Source organism: Mastigoproctus giganteus, chromosome 5, assembly GCF_048544385.1.
Source record: "Mastigoproctus giganteus isolate SK-2022 chromosome 5, ASM4854438v1, whole genome shotgun sequence".
Classification (NCBI taxonomy): domain Eukaryota; kingdom Metazoa; phylum Arthropoda; class Arachnida; order Uropygi; family Thelyphonidae; genus Mastigoproctus; species Mastigoproctus giganteus.
In genome coordinates, this window is record NC_143579.1 from 236825243 (window position 1) to 236846038 (window position 20796).

Here is a 20796-nt window from a genome sequence, read left to right on the forward strand (position 1 = left end):
TTAATGATGCCAACTTATAACTACTTAAGTAGTTGGTTACGTACAGAAATGATGCAATTGCACTAACTTGTACGCTAGATAAAACAGTATAATAAAATTTAAATAATAATAACAGGCTAATGTATGCAATAATAAGAGGATTTGAAAGGAGATTAAAGATGAATGAGGCGAATCTGAAGGAAAGGCAGGTTGGTAAATTAGAACAGGCTTTGTATGTGATATGACTAATAAGTTTAAAGTGAAGATGAAATATAAGTAAGAAAATGAACAGAAGTAAAGGCAAATGGTATTGGAAAAGGAAAATAAATTTTGGTAAAGGAGGTGTAAAATACAGTAAACCCTCGCTATTTGCGGTCGCTGATTTAATATAAAATGAAACCTAAAAAATGTGCATTTTAAAGCACCGTGAACATTTTCCGCCATAAAAAACATGGGCGTGGCTAAAATTATCTTTCCCCGTCAAAACAGCACTCAGTGGAGGGGGGGGTGACAAAATCCCGGTATGGATGTTTCCTGCTAATCCTTGTTCAGTGTGTGTTATGCACTTGTCATGGAAGGTTTTGTCGTTTGCTTTTAATTTATATGCTTATAAATTGAATAAATTTTCAATTTATAAATTGATATGCTTACAAAAGTGAAAAATCTACCGTTTTGCAGTGTAAAACAGACTTTTTCGAGTGTGTTAATGGAAGAAAGTGACTTATTGTGGACAAGTTCTTCCTAACCCATACAAAAATATGGCTACGAATAACAAGGGAAATGTGAAAAGATCAAAGAAGTTGATGACATTAACCAATAAAATTGAGTTATTAGATAAAATTTCTAATGGTGAAAGTGTCTCCTCAGTGGCAAAACATTATAAAATCAATGAGTCAACGGTACAATCAATCAAGAAATCGGAAGAAAAAATCTGCCATAGTGTCCGTGAAAACGCGCTAACTGCTTCAAAAATTTGCTCTGTAATTCGTGATGTTAAATTAGAAAAAATGGAAAAAGCTTTAAATCTGTGGATAGAAGACCGAACTCAAAATAAAATTCCGTTAAGTTCACTCATCATTCGTGAAAAGGCAAAACTCCTTTATCAACACTTTAGCGAAACTGTTGATAGCACTGGTGGGATAAGTTTTTTAGCTAGCAAAGGCGCTGGTTTGAAATTTCTAATAAATAATACATTTAATATTAAATTGTTTCTTATTTTCATTTCGATGCCATATGCTTGCATTTCACTATGTACTGTCTATGTACATAGTCATATTATGAAGGTATAATACATACATAGACAAAATATTAGACTAGTTTTTGTTACATATTTCATACTTTGGAACGGAACCCCTTTGTTACTATGGGAGCCATAACTCTGTATTCGCATTTTCGGTATTTGGGGCATTTCTCAGGAACGTAACCCCTGCGAATAGCGGGGGTTTACTGTAATACATAAAAAAGGAGGCAAAGATGTAGATTTCGAACAGGCTAAGAGTAGAAAACTAGCTTCTTGTCCAAATGGTAGTGGAGCATTCTGGTCTCTTGCCATAGCTATTGGCTGCAACTTTTTCCCATTTCTATTTCCACCATCCAGTCAAAATTAGAATCATCCAGTCAAAACTGGATGGTTCTATTGCCACCACCTTAGCCAAAGATAAAGCTGATCGCTTTTCGGCCTTCTGGGTTAGATTGTATTGTATTGCTAGCATCCTACCAATTCACTCCACTGTCAATAGGATGTCAGAAGAATTTTGAACGGTCTTGATACCAAAAAAGCACCAGGTCCTGGTGGTATTGCTCCACTTGTTCTCAAAACCTGTGCTCTTGAGTTTACTTCAGTTTTGTGTTGCCTTTTTACACCTTCTCATTTCACCAGCATTTCCCTTCTTGGAAATTTGCTCGTATCTAGCCAATTCCTAAAAAGGGCAACAAATCACTCCCATCCAATTATCATCCCATTGCACTTCTACTCTTTCTAAAGTAATGGAAAGATCGATTAACCGTGGAAACCTTCCATCTGATCAGTAGTTGCCTGTATGGATTCTGTCACTGTCAATCTACTAGTGATTTACTGGATTATATTACCCATCTACAGACAAATGCAATCCTTGATACAAGTGCCAGATTATTTTAATAATAATACTGGATTTTAACATGTTGATTATAAACCAGTTTTTAAAATAAAAAACATTTACTGAATTTGTTTTTCCAGATTGAATCTCTTCAAGCAGATAATGACTTCACAAAGCAACAGCTGGCAGCAATGAAAGGTAATCTTTAAAAAAATATATATATATTTATATTATTTTTTTTATTAAAAATGACTTTTTCTTTACTATATCCATATTGCTTGATCACTCGGTATTGCATGACTAGTAATTAAAGGTCACTGTTGAACGTTTTTAAAAAGGACCAGACTGAAAATGCAAGGTTGTTAGTAAGTAATGAAACAAACAGCAGTTTGAACCTCAGGATAAGACTTAAGAGCAATAACAGATTTTCCATATGGAATATAAATGCAAATTCCACTAATTCTACAATTTCTATTCCACTGAAATTGTTAAAATATTGAAGTTAGGAATTCATACCCGCTAACTTTTCCAATTTTCACAGATTTCTGAAAATCACATGCCCATTACTGTTTTATAGATGTTTACTTTTCTTTCAGATTTCAGCCAACTTTGATATATTTTTAATACCACACCTACTGAATATATTATTATTGGTTTCAAAGTTACTCTTAGTGACTCTGCTTGTTTTTAGTATTGAGTACAGCATATACTGAGCATGTGATCTAGAATATGCTTTTGCTTTAGTTTTAATGTATTGGAATGGATAGATATTAAGTAGTTGATACATGTGTTAGGACTGGTTATCAGAAGGAGATGGAATTAAAGATGTTAATTTGGAACAACAGCTTCCGTGGAAATATCTGTAGAAAAGGTGTGCAGCAGAACTTTACCTCTGTATGATCAGGGCTAGAGAAAGTTTGTAAGTGATGGAACATAATCCCGACTGTTCACTTTTTGATAGTTTTTTTTTTTTTTTGGATAGTTGTTGCCGCATCGGCTTCTGTGGCCATAATGCGCCTCGCAAGGTTTTTGCAGTACTTTGATCCAAGCCCGAGATGGGATTCGAACCCGCGACCTTTGGGTTGCTGGGCAGGCACTTTACCCACCCGGCTAGCCTTTTTGATAGTCTGGATGAGTAAGAGAGGTTTTGGGAAGACAGTATGGAATGCAAATAACATACAAATCTGCCCTATTGTTCCCACATTAGCGTGTGGGGAACATTATTCCATGGTAAGGAAAATTTGTAAGTAGTCAGCACATCTCAATTTGGAAGGAATAGTGGTCAGTTACTGTAAATTGAAGGCTGTAACCACATCCGAGCAAGATGACAATAAAGTAATTTATTATGGCGAGATATGCGGACTAATAGATTAACAATAGCTGCAGGCACAGATGAAAGTGATTCTTGGGCTCCTTGTATTGGAATGAGCAGCAGCCTAAGGTGCTGGAAATTTCAAGGACTGTTGGAATTCATCATGGAACAAGGCTCTATTAGAGTAATTAAGAAAAAGAACAGGTGCATGTATACTTGCATGTACACCAATGCTAGGAGCATAGAAAATAAATTTGATGAATTTGAAGTGCTGGTCAAGACATAAAATGCAGACATTTTTGGGATTTTAGAGCTGTGGTGTCACTCATACAAGGGTTGCAGAATCTGAATATGGCGAAGACAATGTGTACAAAAAGGATAGGAGTGGGGTTATTCTCTTAGTTAGGAAGCACATAAAATCTATGGCAGTGCATCCAGGTAACATGGGGGGGACAGTGCAATGTTGATTCAGTTTGGTGTGACATAAGCACTGGGAAAGCAAAAATGAGAGCAGGAGTGTGTTATAGGCCTAATGACTCTGAGTACAATGAATAATTGTACAGAGAAATAGAGCAGGCCAGTAAATCAGGATGTCTTATAATGGATTTTAACTTCCCAGATATTGACTAGAACTTGTGGGTTGGTCACTCGCACACTAGCAAGACTTGTGGATTTACTGGATGATCATTTTCTACAGCAGCATGTTCAGAAAGAACCAGAGGGAGTAATACTCTTAATCTGATTATCAGCAGTGGTTTTTCATGTACAGTAATACCCCGACTTACGCGAACTCGGAGTTACGCGGTTCTTGATTTTTTCATTTGGCAACGCTGCCGCCCACTATCTTCAAGGTCGTTTTTCATATGTTATCGATATACGGTGCAACGGCGTAGAATGAGAGCGAAAGTTGAACAAAATTCAACTTTGCTGCTTTTATGTTTTTTATATCAGTGAAGGGAAAAACACATTTCACCATAATAACGTAAAAACCAACACAATTCCAGCTATCGGTATAATCGCAAATGCAATTAGATCGAGTTTACTACCAGTTTATAACAGATTTCACTAGCAGAAACGCAACTGGATTTTTATTGTTTTATGGGAGTAACCCCTAGAAATGTGTGGTGTTAATAGTGTATCTCTGCCTTTATGGTGTTGTTTATTCAGTTGCTACGTGCGGGCAGCTTTGTTTATGTGTATCAAGCGTGCCTCCTCGTTTTGTAATTGCGCTTTATTCCCTAAAAATGAATAAAATACTTAATTAAAAGGTGTGAAAAGGAAGCGTCCTGGTGAAGACACTGCAGATTCAGAGAGAAAAAGAAAAGCAATTATCGATAAACAGAGGCAGACTGGGTCAAAAATTCTTACCCAGGAAAATTTATAGTGGCCTCATACTATGGTTTATGGCCAAAATCACACTGGCCCACCGGGGTTTCCCCGGTAAGGCTTATGGCCAGTCCACCTCTGTCGATAGAGAAAAAATATGAAATTGTAAAACGCTTTGAGCGAAATGAAAGACCATGTGATATTGCACGTGCTACAGACCTAAATGAAGCAACGGCGAGAAGCACATGACAATTACAAACTCGACAGGTTGAAAATTGTAAAGGGCTCAATTGTAAAGGGCTTAAAAATTTTAGAAAACATAGACTCCAACGAAGAACGCGTTATAGCTACAAAGCAAGGAATAAAAAAATTATTAGCTTGCTACGAAGAAATTCTGCGTGAAAAAAAGAAGGCGCGTCAGACGAATTTGTTAGATTTTATGAAGCCATCGACATCGAAATTACTTTTTAACGTAAGTCATTTGTTTTTTTTAATACATATTTTGTATTAAACTGTATAAAGAACTGCAATTTTATTAATATTTTTCTTCTAAACTAGTGTTTTTGTTAGTCCCTGGTCCCAATTAAGCAAAATTTATACGTATTTATATGCAAAGTTGTACCCCGACTTACGCGAATTCGACTTACGCGATTTTCGTCGGACCCACCTATCGCGTAACTTCGGGGTATTAATGTATTAAAAACCTGCAGGTAAAGGAACCACTAGGTGGCAGTGATTACAGTGTACTGATATGTGTGATTTACTTAAAGATGTAACTACCATCCAGGGTAAATGGAAGGGTTTTTTCTTTTGTAAACATGACTACATTGGTTTCAGACAGTTTTTAAATTCTATACAGTTGAACCAACTGATGATGTTACCATCCGCAAATTCTAAATGGGAATTAATCAAGAAATTAATCTTGGCTACTAGGCTTTTCATACCAACTAAGGAATACGGTTCAGGGTTTAGGTCCAAATGGATGTCAAATGAGACTCATGGCAGAAAATAAAAATGCATGGGATGCATATAAATTATCAGGCGACACAGAAGCTCATGGTAGATATAAACTAATATTTAATCAATTCACAAAGGAGGTTAGCCAAGCAAAGGCAGATCACAAAAAATCTTTCGCAAAGGATGCAAAGAAAAACAGCAAAGACTTCTTGGAAGATATGGGCCCATTGTTTTTTATATTTATTAATAATATTGATGAAGGCCTACCAGATTTAATATCTGTTTGCAGATGATACAAAAGTTGGAAGTGCGGGTAATTACAGTAATCATGGTATGCTATTGAAACAAGATCTAGAAAAATTAGGTAGATGGAAGTGTTCACTTTCACGGAAATTGAGGCCACAACACACATCAACATTCAATGTAACAGAAACTGATTTTCCATTCTTTCCCAGAATATGGGTGTTTAAGTCTTAGTTTGTTAAGCACATCACCTATGTAAATCTGTGGTTTCTGTTACATGTTTACTTGTATGGTTCTTGTCACTGTGGTCAGAATTTGCTAGTGGAATTATTTGATTTACAATTATTTTATTTACAGTTTTTGATTAGGTAGAATTGAAATGGGTATTTTTAAGGAGTAGAGTAGAACTCTTGTGGAATTAACATATACAATATTTTTGTTACAGCACGCTTTGAACAGTTAAAAAAAGAATCCCATTTAGAGGATAATCTTGAAACCACAAGCGTACCAACTTTGACCGATGGTAAGTAATAGCCTATCTTAATAAATGTCCTATTAAAAAATAAAAATCTTTTTACGATAAACTTCTCATGAAGGAACTCATAATTCCGATCATCATAGTGAAAACTCCTCTCTTTATTTAAAAGCTTATAACTTGACATTATATAAATATTTTTCATTAATTTTTCATCCCAGTTAATTATACTGCCTGTAGTGAAATTCTGAAATAGCTTTGTAGTTATAATTGATCCTTAAATTCAAAAATGCTCTCTGCCATTGGAGTTTGTTTTCACTTCCCATAAGAGTTGTCTATGGTGTATCTACACATCGATATTATATACATTTGTGTATACTAGAAGCATTACAAAGAAATAATCAAAAAAAGAAAAAATCAGAAATAAGCAGCTAGAATGAAGTGGGGGTGGGTAGTTGATACTAGTAACTACGAAGTTAAGAAAATAGAATTATGGAACATTTTTTTTGAAAATTTTACCCTGGAGAGTGAATGAAGTCAGAGTAAAACAAGCCCCGTTTGTTGTGCTGAAGCCATTTGGAAGATAACTGAAATTCGATGGTATGCAGTGGATCATAGCAAAATGAGAAACATGCAAGGAGTGCTGACAGTGTCATATGTTTAGACTGTAAACTGTTACTCATATATAGATTTTTCCATCAACTGAAGATAAATAGCATTTGCAGAATCACAACAATATGTGCAGATAGGCTAGCTTTTCTAGAGGCCTAAAGATTAAATTGATGCATAAATCAAATAATTATGTAATTAATTAGAAGTAGTAAAACTAATAATTACACAGTAACCTATATTTACAAGAAACATGATGATGGTGTGGTAAAAGAAACATGATGATGGTTGTATTGTAACCATCATGTTTCCCTTGAATTATGAAAAATATATATTTCTCCTTGCATTTGAACTAACTTAGAATGTGAATTAAAAATTTCCAAAAGTACATATTTTTATGTTTCACTATATTACTTATAGTATGTGTTCATGATTGCAGATCACCTTGATGTTCCAGAAAAAGAGATGGTAGAAAAGAAGTACATGATGGATGGGGGCAGTAAGTATCTGTCATGTATGTAAAGGTTCTCCCCCCACTCCCTTTCTTTTTTTTTTTTTTTCTCACTCAAATAATTTAAATTCAAAATGGCTTTCATATTACTTTCTCTTTGCTCATTAATTGTTATTGTTGAGTACAAATCCTGATGATGCAAAACTCAGTTCATAAGTTGGTCCATTCTGCTTCAAACTAATTGCAGGTCTAACAAGTTAGTCTATAAAAGAAGCAATGAAATATATTTGTGTTTTATTACTTAAGCTATAATAAATTACATAACTCTTTAGGGCATAGGTGTGGGAATTTTTTTTCCTTCAATGGTAGAACTAATTTAAATTCAGTGCAAAACTCATTTCATAAGTAGATCCATCCTGCGTGGAATGGATCTTGCAGAATTGCAGACATCTAACAAATTAGTCTGTCAAAGAAATATCATAGAGGCAATGAAATATATCTGTGTTTTATTGTCTTAAGCTATAAGCAGCTGCACAATTCATTTGGGCACAGGTCTGTGTTTTTTTGTTTTGTCTTTCCATGGTAGAACTGATATAAATTCTTAATGTCAAGCAAGAACTGTTAATTAAACATTAAACTATAGCCTGTTTGCTATTACTTTAATCTCGACATAAACAAATACACGTGGTTCATGAACTCATTATCAGCAAGTTGCCAAATTACACTGATTTGTTTGCTTCACTAAAATGCTTGCACCCAGAGTAAATGTTGATCGGATGTTGTTGCCATTCCTTTTCTACGGATACAAATAAATACTCAGTCTTATTTAAGTTAATATTTATTTGTTATAACTGCAAATAAATATAACATTAATACTAGTATTTAATATAAGTCAAATAGTGCAAGGAAGCCACAGGCTTTTGCTGCACTGGCAAAAAAAAAAAAAAAAAATTAAATACACAACTAAATAAAAAAATATATATATAAAAATTTAAAAAGAAAAAAAAAATATATATATATATATAAGATAAAAAGAAAATAAACAGCCTATTGATGGCAACTTTTATCGATAATGCCACATTTAGAAAATAATATTGTAAAATTTCATGGTTTACTTTGTTTAAATACAGGGTCGTCGAAAAAGGTGTCCATGATTTCCCTTTTAATTATCTTCAGAAATATTCGATCGATTGCTGTGATTGTAGCAGCAAACAGTGTGGTCACTCACTAAGTTTTATTTGACACCTCAACAATGACCTTGACTGGGCCGTGAGTTTGTGCAGAATGACTACATGCACCGCCTCAGTCAGTGTCAGTAAGATGGCCGTGCAACAGAAAGCGCAGTGTGTGTTGTGGTATGCTGAATTTCAATACCGACATACATCGGTATTGACGTTGCACTGTTATGACAGATTTAAATTCAGCATACCACAACACACACTGCACTTTCTGTTGCAAGGCCATCTTACTGACACTGTCTGAGGCAGTGCATGTAGGAGTCATTCTGTGCACACTCACGGCGCAGCCAAGGTCATTGTTGAGGTGACAAATAAAACTTAGTGAGTTACCACACTGTTTGCTGCTACGATCACGGCAATCAATCAAATATTTCCAAAGATAATTAAAAGGAAAATCACAGACACCTTTTTTGATGACCCTGTATGGTTTATATATGAATGGAGAATCATAACAAAAGCTTTACTGAAAGCAAATAATATTGAAATTATAAATTCTTGCATCCAACTGTTTTATGACACTATTATAATGATTAACTAGATTTATCGAGAAACAAATCCGTGCTGTGATCTGTTAAGGATACTATTTCTATCGAGGTTCTCTGTCCTTAACCATGGCCTCCATGATTTTACCCACCACTTAAGTCAAACTCGCGTGTCTGCAGTTGCCAGTTGGGTCTTTCTCATCTCCTTCGTGGATTAAGGAGATGCTGGTGCTTCTCTAGTCCAGTGGAACCATCTTAAAGTGTAAAGATGATCTTATTAACATCCCCAATGAGCTGATGCATATTTTCATACAGCCTGTTTTAGTCTAGCAGAGTGTATACTGTGCACTCCTAGAGCCTTGCCTTTCCTCAGCCTCAGTAATTTTTCTAATAGGTTCTTCTCTGAAATTGCTGCATATTATTTATTTTATAGCAGTATGACTCCTTGTCATTCTTCAAGGAATCATTTATCTCCTACCCCATTCCATCGAGCTTTAGTATTAGTAAGGCCTAAAGATCCAAAGAAGTGACGTTTTTCGTGTCTGCCAACAGTGAAATAATAATATAAAATGAAATGTAATATTCTCATTCCCACAAGGTAACCATCCAATTCTGTTTTGAATTTAGAAAGGTAACATCACCATAAATAAACAGTTTTTAACATTTCATATGTTAAAAACTGCAGTATTTCCCAGTTTAAAGCAAAATGATATTCATTTATTGCTCCATTGCAAATTGTGACACAGAACTTTAACACTACATGAAACTGGTTGTTACTTGCAACCTGTCAGCATACTGGACAGTCTCCGTACCACCCTCTGTCAGAGTAAATTTGAACTGCAACATACCACTTCCATTTATTTTCAAACTCATCGAACATAACCACAACAGCAGCAACCTGGGAACTTTATTGCCATGCCTTGTACTTTCCATCTAGAACTTTTGAACTGTCCTTTTCTGTAATCATCACATCTTACAAAATTGCATGAGCAATCATAGTAGTGAATTTCTATCAGATACTCCTGTCTTGTCACAAGCTGACACGAACTACTGTTTGTGGCAGCATCATTTGAGATGTGCTTGTTTTGCCTTGATGTTTTTTTCATCACCGGTTTCCAGAGCTCTCTGCAAGTAGTAGTTAGAACAAAATAATCATCACCATCGTTTTAGATGGAGTTACGTTCTCATATGGTTAATCATTATTACATTTTGAATTGGTTGTGCTGCCTCTATGTCACTTTACAGGGAGAGAAGTAATGCTCTGGTTTTTCATTTTAACCTTTGACTTTTTAGTGGTATCAACTTAGCCTATTATCATGTCACTTATTTGATATGAAAGGAAAGTGTATTCTGTCTTTGTTACTTTGCAATCCTATCACAATTGCACAAAGAAATATCTGAACACCTGCATAAACAAATATTAAAAAGATCTTTTGCTGCTTTTCTAGAAAATCTGTTGGCTTTATAAGAATCACTTTTCCTACTCTTCATTGGTTTCATAATCATTCTATATTTATTATAATAGGTTTTAATCATTTCAGGATTTGTGATATTTCTTTAACAGAGGGTTCATTTGCTTTTTTATATTTATGTTGAGACAAACCAAGAGGCAGTATTTCATCACATTCAAATAGGGTGGTAACATATTGCAGTCATATTCTTTATATGCACCAAAACTGAGACAATTTCTTGTTTTTGATGCATGAGACAAACAGGGATAGTGCAATTTCTGTACCACCTATGCAATACCGTGACCCATATGTCAGATACCCACTATCATCCCTCTTTCAAAGTATGTTATTATTATTTTATATTATTAACTCACGGCATTTATTCATACTGACATCGACGTGAATGCATTGATGCAGTGTACCTATATACCTGCCAAGCAGTGGATTCGTCAACTAACGAGAATGCACGGTGACAGCACTATGCTGCCCAGGAACCAGGTATCCCATGAATTCTGTCCTTTCATTGTATATCTGCTATAAGTTTTTGTTCTTGTGATATTAGTACAGTAAACCCTGACTAATCCGGTTACAGTTAATCTTGATCAAAATATAAAAATTTCTATTCAGTGTTGAGTACTTTGAAAGACGTATGGAATTTAGGAAGGCAGATGAGTAACTTTGACTGTGTGCTGATTGACTGCGCAGAGAGAGACGGAACATACATTGTCTTGCGTGTTGTTCAGTATTGTTGTTGACTGAGTCTGATGGATCTCCTACTCAGGCGTATATACATACACTGTGCTGCCACTTTATTAGGTACACCCTTGCTGTGCACACAAATGGTTTGTCCCACAATGCCGCAAGTCACATGACCATGGATATAAATGCAGCAGAACAACCTTTCTAGTATCAGTTAAGCGTACAAACTGTAGTAAGAGTGGGGAAAAGGAGTGATCTAACGGACTTCGAACGTGGCATGGCAGTAGGTGCAAGATGTGCTGGACTAAGCATCTCTGAAACGGCAGCTCTCCTGAACTTTTCATGCACCACAGTTTCATTAAATTTTCCATTTATTTGTGTTCTAAGTTTTTTTTTTTTTTTTTTGTCTTTTAGGGCTCTTTTGCTTCACTAATCCAGATTATCACTTAATCTGGATGATCTCGCCCCCAATTAATCCGAATTAGCAAGGGTTTACTGTATGTACTTTATTTGGTATATTGGATTTACAGTTTGTAAGGTTGACAATATTAAAATTAAATTCTTTTGTCATAAAACTGTGCATCTATGTGCTATTAGATGCATGTCTATTTCTATGACAAGATATATGGCTTGGAAATGGCTGTCATTGTGGTACATTCACAGGGTGTACCATATGTAATTGTAGAGATAATTATTGCAATCTAATAAAATAAGATCATCTTAAGATTTTTTATACCAGAAAATTTTTATGCTGTTTTCTAGGTTTCTTCATAGTTTTTTTTTTTATTTATGTTTTAATCTGCAGAACTAGATATTCAGGCAGAGAATGAGAAAAATGAAACAAGCAGAACACTTTTTTATCATGGGACCAATGAAGAGGACTGTCATCCTAATGGGGACTTAAGTAGTATATCATCACATACTAAAGGAGAATATATTATTGAGCTCCAAGCAGAAATAGCACAGCTTAAAAGTAGGGTTGCCATCTTATTAGGTCTTTATTTTGATATATTATTTGATTTATTTAGTGATTACTTACAGAATGTTGCTTTGTAAAATTTAATCCTCAAAACCTTGTATGGCTTATGTGTGTACAGTGAATTTTTTTAAAATTTAATTTTATGCTGTCCTTAGTAAAATTATTCAGTGTTTGATAGCTGACAGTTTAATGGTAATGATGTGATTCATACTCTGATAACACCACTGACAATTACTTCTTTTGAAGCATTTTTATGCAAAAAAATTGATTAAATTTTTTATTATAATTTCTTACTGAGATTTAGATTGCTTACTGTTAGCAAAAAAAACTACACCTGAAAATAATGCCAATTTTAATGCTACATAATATCTTTTCATTAAAAATGACATTTTTTAAATACATTTTAAATTGAATAACAACACCCTTGAATCATTTCACAAGAATGCACATATATGCATTTTTTTTTTTTCATGTGAGGGACTAAAGAAGTATGAATGTAGATATATGTTTTGAAGCTGATGTAATAGTAGCTCTTATGTTTATGATAATTTCAAAAATCAGCATAGGAATCTGATTAACATGATTCAAGATGATGTGTGCTTACGTAAACAAGCCAAAATTGAAGAAAATATTGCAGTCAGAATTGGATCCTGAAGTTGATGAAAATGAATCAAATAATATATATATAAACAGAAAATATTACTACAAAAAAAAAAATAAATAATGAAACAATTTTATTTTTTAGATTTATTTCAGTTTTCTTCCCCCTCCTTTTTTTATATAAAATTTAGATATCATTTTTTATAATAATCACCCTCTAATGTTCAGCTAAAAAATCAAAATAAGAAGAAAAAAATTAATATTTAAAGGCATTTCTGTACATAATTTTTCAGGTTTTACAAATTTCCAAATTCCTCGGGAAAAAAACTCTGGATAGCCCTTTGACAGTCCATAAACTTACTTATGAAAAAGTTAATATAATAATTTCAGGAAAAAAATTCAGAAGTTTGAGTTTTTAACAGTATTTAAAAACATTAATGTTAAAACATTAAAAACTTTTTTATAAACTTATTCTATAAGTTTATAAAAAAAATTGTAAACTCAGTTTAATGCAATAAATCGATTTTTTTAAGATTGCATGTTTTTTTATTTTATGCTAAAAAGTAAAAAGAATTTTAAGAAATCAAATAAGCAAAAAAAAAATTTAGGAAACCATAGGGCTTGAATAAATATCAATATTGTGTAACAGCCATATATAACCCTTATAAAACACGTTTTTTTTCATGTAATTCTCAAATTCTAATTATTTTTTTTATTGTGGAATATAAAAATTGTTCCATTTTAAATAGAGATGTGGCAGCTAATTGTTGCCAGATGTAGTGCAGTCAGAGACAAAACCCCCAACAATATTATCATCATCTCTTGTCTAACTGTTCTTTAGAAACTATAAAAGGCTGAGAACAAGCCACAGCATTTTTGAATGTGTACAACTTGAACATTCTTTCCAGATACCAATTCATGTAAAACTTGGCAGTCACGCACAGTTTTGTTCATTTGCCTAGCACTAGGCAAAGTCACAGATATCTTACTTTTGACTGCATTACTAAAATACTTTGATTCTTTTCTTTTTTTGTTTATTCTAAATATTATGAGAAACTCGGATTACTCTGTGTGTTGTTTAATATCCCCCAGGAAGGGATGAAGGGCTGTAAACTATAGTATTATCCAGTGAATGGTATTTTTCATACTACAAAAATAAATAGCATCTCTCTCTCATGTTTCTAGGGAGTCATGGTTGCTTTCAGTAATTCTTAAAATTTCCTTTTTTTGTAAGATGATATACAAGAGTGAACTAATAAGTAATGTCTGTCACTGCATAACTTTTGAAGGAATACAGATTAGTCAAAATGAAAAAAAAAAAAAAAAAAAACATAAATAAAAATGTCTTTAGTTTGATTTATTAAAAAACGTTTTGTGACTGATTTCTAGGGAAAAAAGTGTTTTAATCTATAATAATGAGTTCTTGTTTTTTTTTGGTATGAGTTTGTAACGACCACATAAATAAAGACATAAATGTAATCTCAAGTAATAAAAATATATGAGTACCATTAATTAAGGGCTAAAATTTGAAGAAAATTCATGGATACTGATTTAATAAACAGTGAGCCTTAGAAAAAAAAAGTTTGAATTTCAGTTCACTGCCATAACATTTTAATTTTGTTATTGAAATAATTCATAGAAAGACAAGATTGTAAAAGAAATTTCAGGGAGTAGCAAATCTTGAACAGTGTATAATTTAAATTCTTAATTGGTTCTCATTAAGAGAACCAATTAAGAATTTTTTTAAAAGATAGACTACAATGTGACAAAGTTTGCTATTGAAAAGACATGATGTTTAATTTTTCGTGTTGTAGACTATTTCAGTGAGATAAAAATTTATAATAATTTCATAATAGAATTTTTTTTTTATGTATTATGAATGAACAGCACTTTTATAAGAAAAATTGAATGCCATTTATATGGGAGGCCAATAGAGGTATGTATCGCATATATCTTTGCAAGGCTAAGAGCAAAATACATTTTGCTGGACCAGAATTAAACAGTGAAATTGAACACTCAAGGCATCAGGGCAAAAATAGCATGATGTGCAGCCCAGTTTGAGTGCTTGGTAGAATGAGTGAGTGCTTGCCAAGTGCTCAGTCATTCTGTTACATCAGTGATGGCACTTATTCAGTGCAGCATTTAACCTAGTGTACAGATCAAACTTAGTTAAACTTCAAGCATATTATGCTTGAGGGTGATCTAAGGTACAAACTTGTTAACCTATTGGTTTGGGGATAAGTCCCCACCCAGGAGGTATGTTGCACATAAAAAAAAAAATGATTCTTGCTGGCACTTCTGGTGCCTTTTAAGGAAATCCCCATGTAAGTTTTGGTGGCTGGGAAATCTGTGACTCTTGCAATTCATTTTCTATCCCATGCCTCCACTTGCAATTCACAAAATTTTTGTGACTGGACTTAGGGAACTTCCTGCTATGAGTGGATTGTTTATAGCAGCTCAGTGCTCACTCTCCTACAACACTGAGGGCCACTTTCAGGCATGAAGAAGACATAAAACACTACAGTTTCTGATTTGTGGCAGCAACAAAACATTTAACTTTTCAATTAGCAAGACTTTTTTTAAGAGAGAAAGAGAAAATTCTGTGTTTCTCGTTTTATTTAAAAGTTAAGTATTATGTGAAAATCTGTACTTATGTTACAGCATTGTTAAAATAAAATAACTTGCCATTATAATTATAATATTTTAATGATATAGGACAAAAAAGTATTTCATTCACTGGAAATGGAAAAAATAATTAAGATTTTCAAAAATATTTTAAAGCTGCCTGTGCTATAAGCATTTTAAAATAGAGTGGAATTTTACAACCATTTCAACACTCATGTTATAGTATATCACACCAGTGCTAACAGACTTGAAGAACATGGTAAGGGAGCAGCACGTGTATGTAACATTTTAAAAAAAATGGACTATTACAAACCAAAGGTTATTCATAATATTTCTGATCATCAGAGCCTATTTGCCAGTCTTCTATTGAATAGACAAAAATCAGTTTGGAAAAGATTCCCAAATTATTTTCCAAATGATTATCCAAATAAACCATAATCATTAAAAATATAATAGCCTGACTGCATAGTTAGTATGATATATAGAACCATATGTTTCCTTAACTTCTGTGTGAAAGGTGTAATGTTATAGAGCAGTCAAGTAAAACACTTGACTCCATATTAAAAGCAAAATAATTTTGCTTTTAATGTGGAGTTTTATTAAATAAATGAATGTGAATTTTACTAAATTCATTTTTAAAGTCTGTGTGGAGAGTGATTTTTACTCAGCTTTAGATTTCATGATGGTCTTATTATAATACAGAACTCTTTTAATAGCTTTATTGTTGATGCAGGCAGTTTATATATATATATATATATATATATATATATATATATATATATATTCTGAACAATCTCAAGGTTATTGAATATGTTATATAACAAAATTTGTTGTAAAAGTATAATTATTAATTATTGTGGTGTATGTGGGTATTTATGTCATTTATAACTGCTTTTCATCACTGAAAATTCCTTAAGTGTGTTTTTGTTTTGTTATGTTAACCCTACCTGTTTTATTTATTTATTTATTATTTTTTTTTTTATTTTTTATTATTTTTTTTTTTTGCATGTTAATATTATTGTTAAATAATGTGGCATGTCTGTGCTGGATTGCACGTTGCACTTATTACAGTTTTTCACCTTGTGTATGTTTATCCTTTAGCCCAGAATGACGAGTTCCATTTGTCACTTCATTACTTCTCATGCAGCATAACCCTTCTTCAAGGTAGTGGGTAGTTTTTTTTTTTTTTTTTTGTTTTGTTTTGTTTTTTTTTTTTTTTTTTTTGTCTTTCCTTTGCCTAAATTAATCTTAAAGTCTACTCACAGACTATATTGGTATTTTTTAAATTTGTTTTATTTACTGATACTATAACAGTTCTTTAGATATAGTTTATAATAATTATATGCTGTTTATAAACTAAATTGACCATTCCCCTCGCCAACAGTGGTCATATCTATATTTAAATAAATTAGCTTATAAAAGAAAGCAAGAATATATAAGTTTATTATAAATATTAATGTTAGAAGTACTATGTTATTAGAGCTGTTATTGGAAAGAAGCTGACTTAGAGTTGTGTATGGTCTCCTCTAACTGTAGAAACTAATAACAATACAGTAAATGCTCACTTCAGCAGACTTAAAAAAAAAAAGAATAGCATTCACTGTACCTTTCATCCTTATGGGACCATGTGATGTAATGGCCTCAGCTGATGGTATTTATATTAGTTTAACTATTTTAATGATAAAGAAAATTTAACTCAGCTAATGAGAAGGCAGCTTTGCTTTTGTGTATCAATATCATATTATATAATCAAATAGAAAAACATATACTTTACGAAGCATTTTTTCTCTCTTTTATAATCATTGAAGTTACTTGTACTGTACAAGTAACTTCAATGATTATAAATGAAAATCAGGAACTGAAGTCATGATTTCAGTTCCTACAATTATGAAGAAACTAAACAAGCTGAAATTAATTTCATGCAGAAAAATGTCTGGTGCAAGTTTCACTTGTGCACTGGATACTTTCTCACATTGTATAACTTTCTCTCTTCACACCAAAGCTGTTGATCAGAGAGCCAATGCATACAGTCATCAATAGAGCGTGCCAAACAGGTAAGATTTTCCTTTGATGTCACCTTTTGGCAGCCTGCCAATCATGCTGGACATCAGTAGAGCTTCATCTGAATATCCAGAGAGAAAGTATTCAAGAGCTCTTTGGACTCCGAATAAGCTTTAGTCAGAATCTCTCTAGTTGGTCAGTTGTGAAACTTCAAATCCCCCCACCTCCAAAAAATATCGACAGGACCCTTATTCTTTTTGGTTGCCGTTTTACAGTGCACATGATAAACTAAACTTTATATCTGATTGTATTGTAACCTGTCCATCTCTTTTTTCCTGAATCACGTTTAATCGAACTCTGTGTTAGGATATTTAATGAAGAAGTTCTATATGTTATTAGTCAGTGTAATTAGGATTATTAGGAAAATTAGGCTTGTAGTAAAGGTAAATAATACATTTTATTAACTGGCTTTGTATTTTAATAACTTAGAAATGGCTATTAAATACCCAATATGATATTATTGTGATGTAACAGTAAAAATTTTTCAGAAATCATTAGGAGGGATAGGAGTAATGTAGATATGTATTTATATAATGATATGGATTTAAGTAACACTTGCACATGTCTCAGGAGTTCTTGTTTGTTGCCACAACAGCTGATTATATGCAAGTTGTTCCAAGGGTAGTGAAGTTTCAAACAAACAGAAGCTAATTATTATTATTATTATTAGCCATATGGTGCAAGGAAGCCTGAGGCTTATGCTGCACCAGACAAAAAAAAGAATTGAGTAACCTGGGGGGAGGGAGAGCGAGCGCAGTAGAAGGAAATCACCAATAAAGAAAAAAAGAGAAGAATGGTGATATCCGGCTCAGGAACCTAGGTGTGCTAAGCCCATACTCACCAGATGTGAGCCCCTGGGGCTAATACTAGGGAAACAAAATTAAATAACTTCAAGGAGTGTGTCAAGATAGTAAACTATACCCAAACATTTTTATCTTGGCTGTCTAATGGCAGGGGTGTCATCAATGAAATGAGTGCATTCAAATTCATGGTTAGGACAACTAACACTGACATAATAATAATAAAGCTAATGGAAATATGGTATCGCCCAGAAACAAGTGATGAGTTTCACTGCAGTATGTATATGTGTTTAAAAGGATAGACATGATTGAAGTGATGGGGGAGGGTCCTGCTTCTTATCAAAAGCAGCTTGAATGTAACAAAGGCTTTCCCAGGTTCAGAACTTATGCGTGCCAGCGTGGAATCTGTGTGGCGGTGGGGGAGATAGGCTGCAGACCAGAAGATTGTGAAGGGTATGACAAGAGCTTCTATGTGCATATGGATGCAGTCATATTGTATGCAAATATGACTGTCTTATTATGGGTAATTTCAATGTATCCATTATTGATTGAAGCAAGTGGGATGACACTTGCTTCAATCAATAACACCATGAGGAACAAAATTTTTAAATAACCTAGGTAAGGTAAGAATATTCTAGACCTGATCATACCTATGAAACGGTTGACATCATGGAGCAACCATTTTCTTAATTTTCCAACTAAGGAGGGAAGCTACTTAGTTGGAAGACAAAGAAAATAGTTGCAGTTGTTAGAGTAAAGGCATGGGTTTTAATTTTGGGGAAATGGGACTATGACAGTTTAGATGCTACAGAGAAGTTCTATAACCTCTTCCCCTCCCCCTTTGTTTTTTTTAACTGAATCCACAGATTTTCTATGAGGGCTCAAAATCCAATGAATTTCTAGGCTAAGATAATGTTTTAACATTTTTTAATAACAAAAAAAGTCTTAATTCTTTGCTCAGTGACCAAGGTAGAAGTCATCTTAAAAAATCAGTTCTCTATCGATGAATCTCTTTCTGAGGTTATCATTTAAGATGAAAGAAGAGCGTTTCATATTATGTCATTTATGGTGCTATCAGAGAATTTTAATCTTCCTACACCATTGGCTGAAACATATTCCAAGACTAGTGGGAAATATCACAGTCTTCATTGTACATGAAGCATGCAGAGATTCACTGTAACAGCAGTCACAATTTCATAAAGCAAAATAATTTTTTTGTTTTATGAAACAAAATGAACTAAACAAAATTTGTTTCCCACTCATCTATTGAAAAATTCCAGTGCTTGCTGTTGTTGTTTAGTGAGCAGTGACTTCTTAATTAACACAATTTTAGATCCATTTTCTTCAACCTTCTCCATACAGTTTTGCCAGTTTTTGTTCTAGTTATTTCTTTCCACTGTTTGACAAAACTTTCTGAACTGACCCAACAGTTCCGAAAGGGTTACCACTGGATTCAGAAAGCATGGTTAATGGCAGTAGTAAATACGGACAATGATAACTTCGTTAAACTTACCACTTTATTTACAGTTTATTCTTCAGTACTGTAATGTTGCAGTATAAGTCTAGTAAGTGTAAGGGATATTCTAACATACGTTATAGTGAAGTTTTTGTTTAGCATAACTTATCACAGAGATATTATTTCTCTTTCTGATTCTGCTTTGTGCTGAGGCAGGAAAGAAAATAACTGTTGAGTTCTTTTAAAAATATGTAATTGTTATGTTTCTCTCAACAAACAAATTACATGGTATAGTAACACACTAAACAGAGTCAGATGGTGGCACTTTGCAGCATCTTTCTAAATTGAAGAATAAAGAGCTGTGTAAAATAACAGACAGTCTCAGTTAAAATTTTAACTTAAAAAGAAAGAATAGAAGCAAACATCTCCATTAGAATGATATTCTAATATACCAAAAAAAGTTACTTTTTCTTTTCTAACAGGTATCCTCTGAGTTACTGTAGTTAATTCTTTTATGAAGGTCACCTTATAAGCCAAGCACCCACATCTCAGAAATCATTATCCACAGAAAATAATATGTCTGGGTAACATTCTGGATTAGACTATTGGATTTAAAGTGCATCATAGCTTTTTTGGCCTTATGCCAAAGTCTATAAACAAACAACATTGGACTTGTATTATTTTTATTTTATTATTATTATTTTTTTTTTGTTGTTTCTTATAATTTTTCACAGATGCACTGCTTCGTTTTATTAATAGCACAGAGCAAACTTTACATTATGTGAACTATGGCCAATGACAAATTCTAAAAATACGCAAGCTGACAAGCCATTTATCATTTGTGAACACCTTGCATTATTCTGTTAAGAATTTTTGATATTCTACAAGGGGGTATCAAAAAGTACCCTGACCTAGATAAAACATCAGTAGGAAGATGCCATTTTTAATATAAGTTGTCTATATATTCAATATCTAACA

At 33.2% G+C, this 20796-nt stretch overlaps 1 protein-coding gene across 3 annotated transcripts in view; it reads left to right on the top strand.

The window, feature by feature from the left end:
* The window catches only part of LOC150086307 (uncharacterized), a 230060-nt gene that overhangs the window by 137888 nt on the left and 71376 nt on the right, over positions 1 to 20796 (top strand). For 2 of the 3 annotated variants that reach the window (XM_090374462.1, XM_090374464.1), the window contains exons 11-15: positions 2195 to 2252; positions 6338 to 6415; positions 7416 to 7475; positions 12103 to 12270; positions 16603 to 16665. In XM_090374462.1, coding sequence (XP_090230588.1) covers positions 2195 to 2252; positions 6338 to 6415; positions 7416 to 7475; positions 12103 to 12270; positions 16603 to 16665 — 427 coding nt within the window. The remainder of the gene's footprint in view (positions 1 to 2194; positions 2253 to 6337; positions 6416 to 7415; positions 7476 to 12102; positions 12271 to 16602; positions 16666 to 20796) is intronic. The other variant, XM_090374463.1, reaches the window with a different exon arrangement.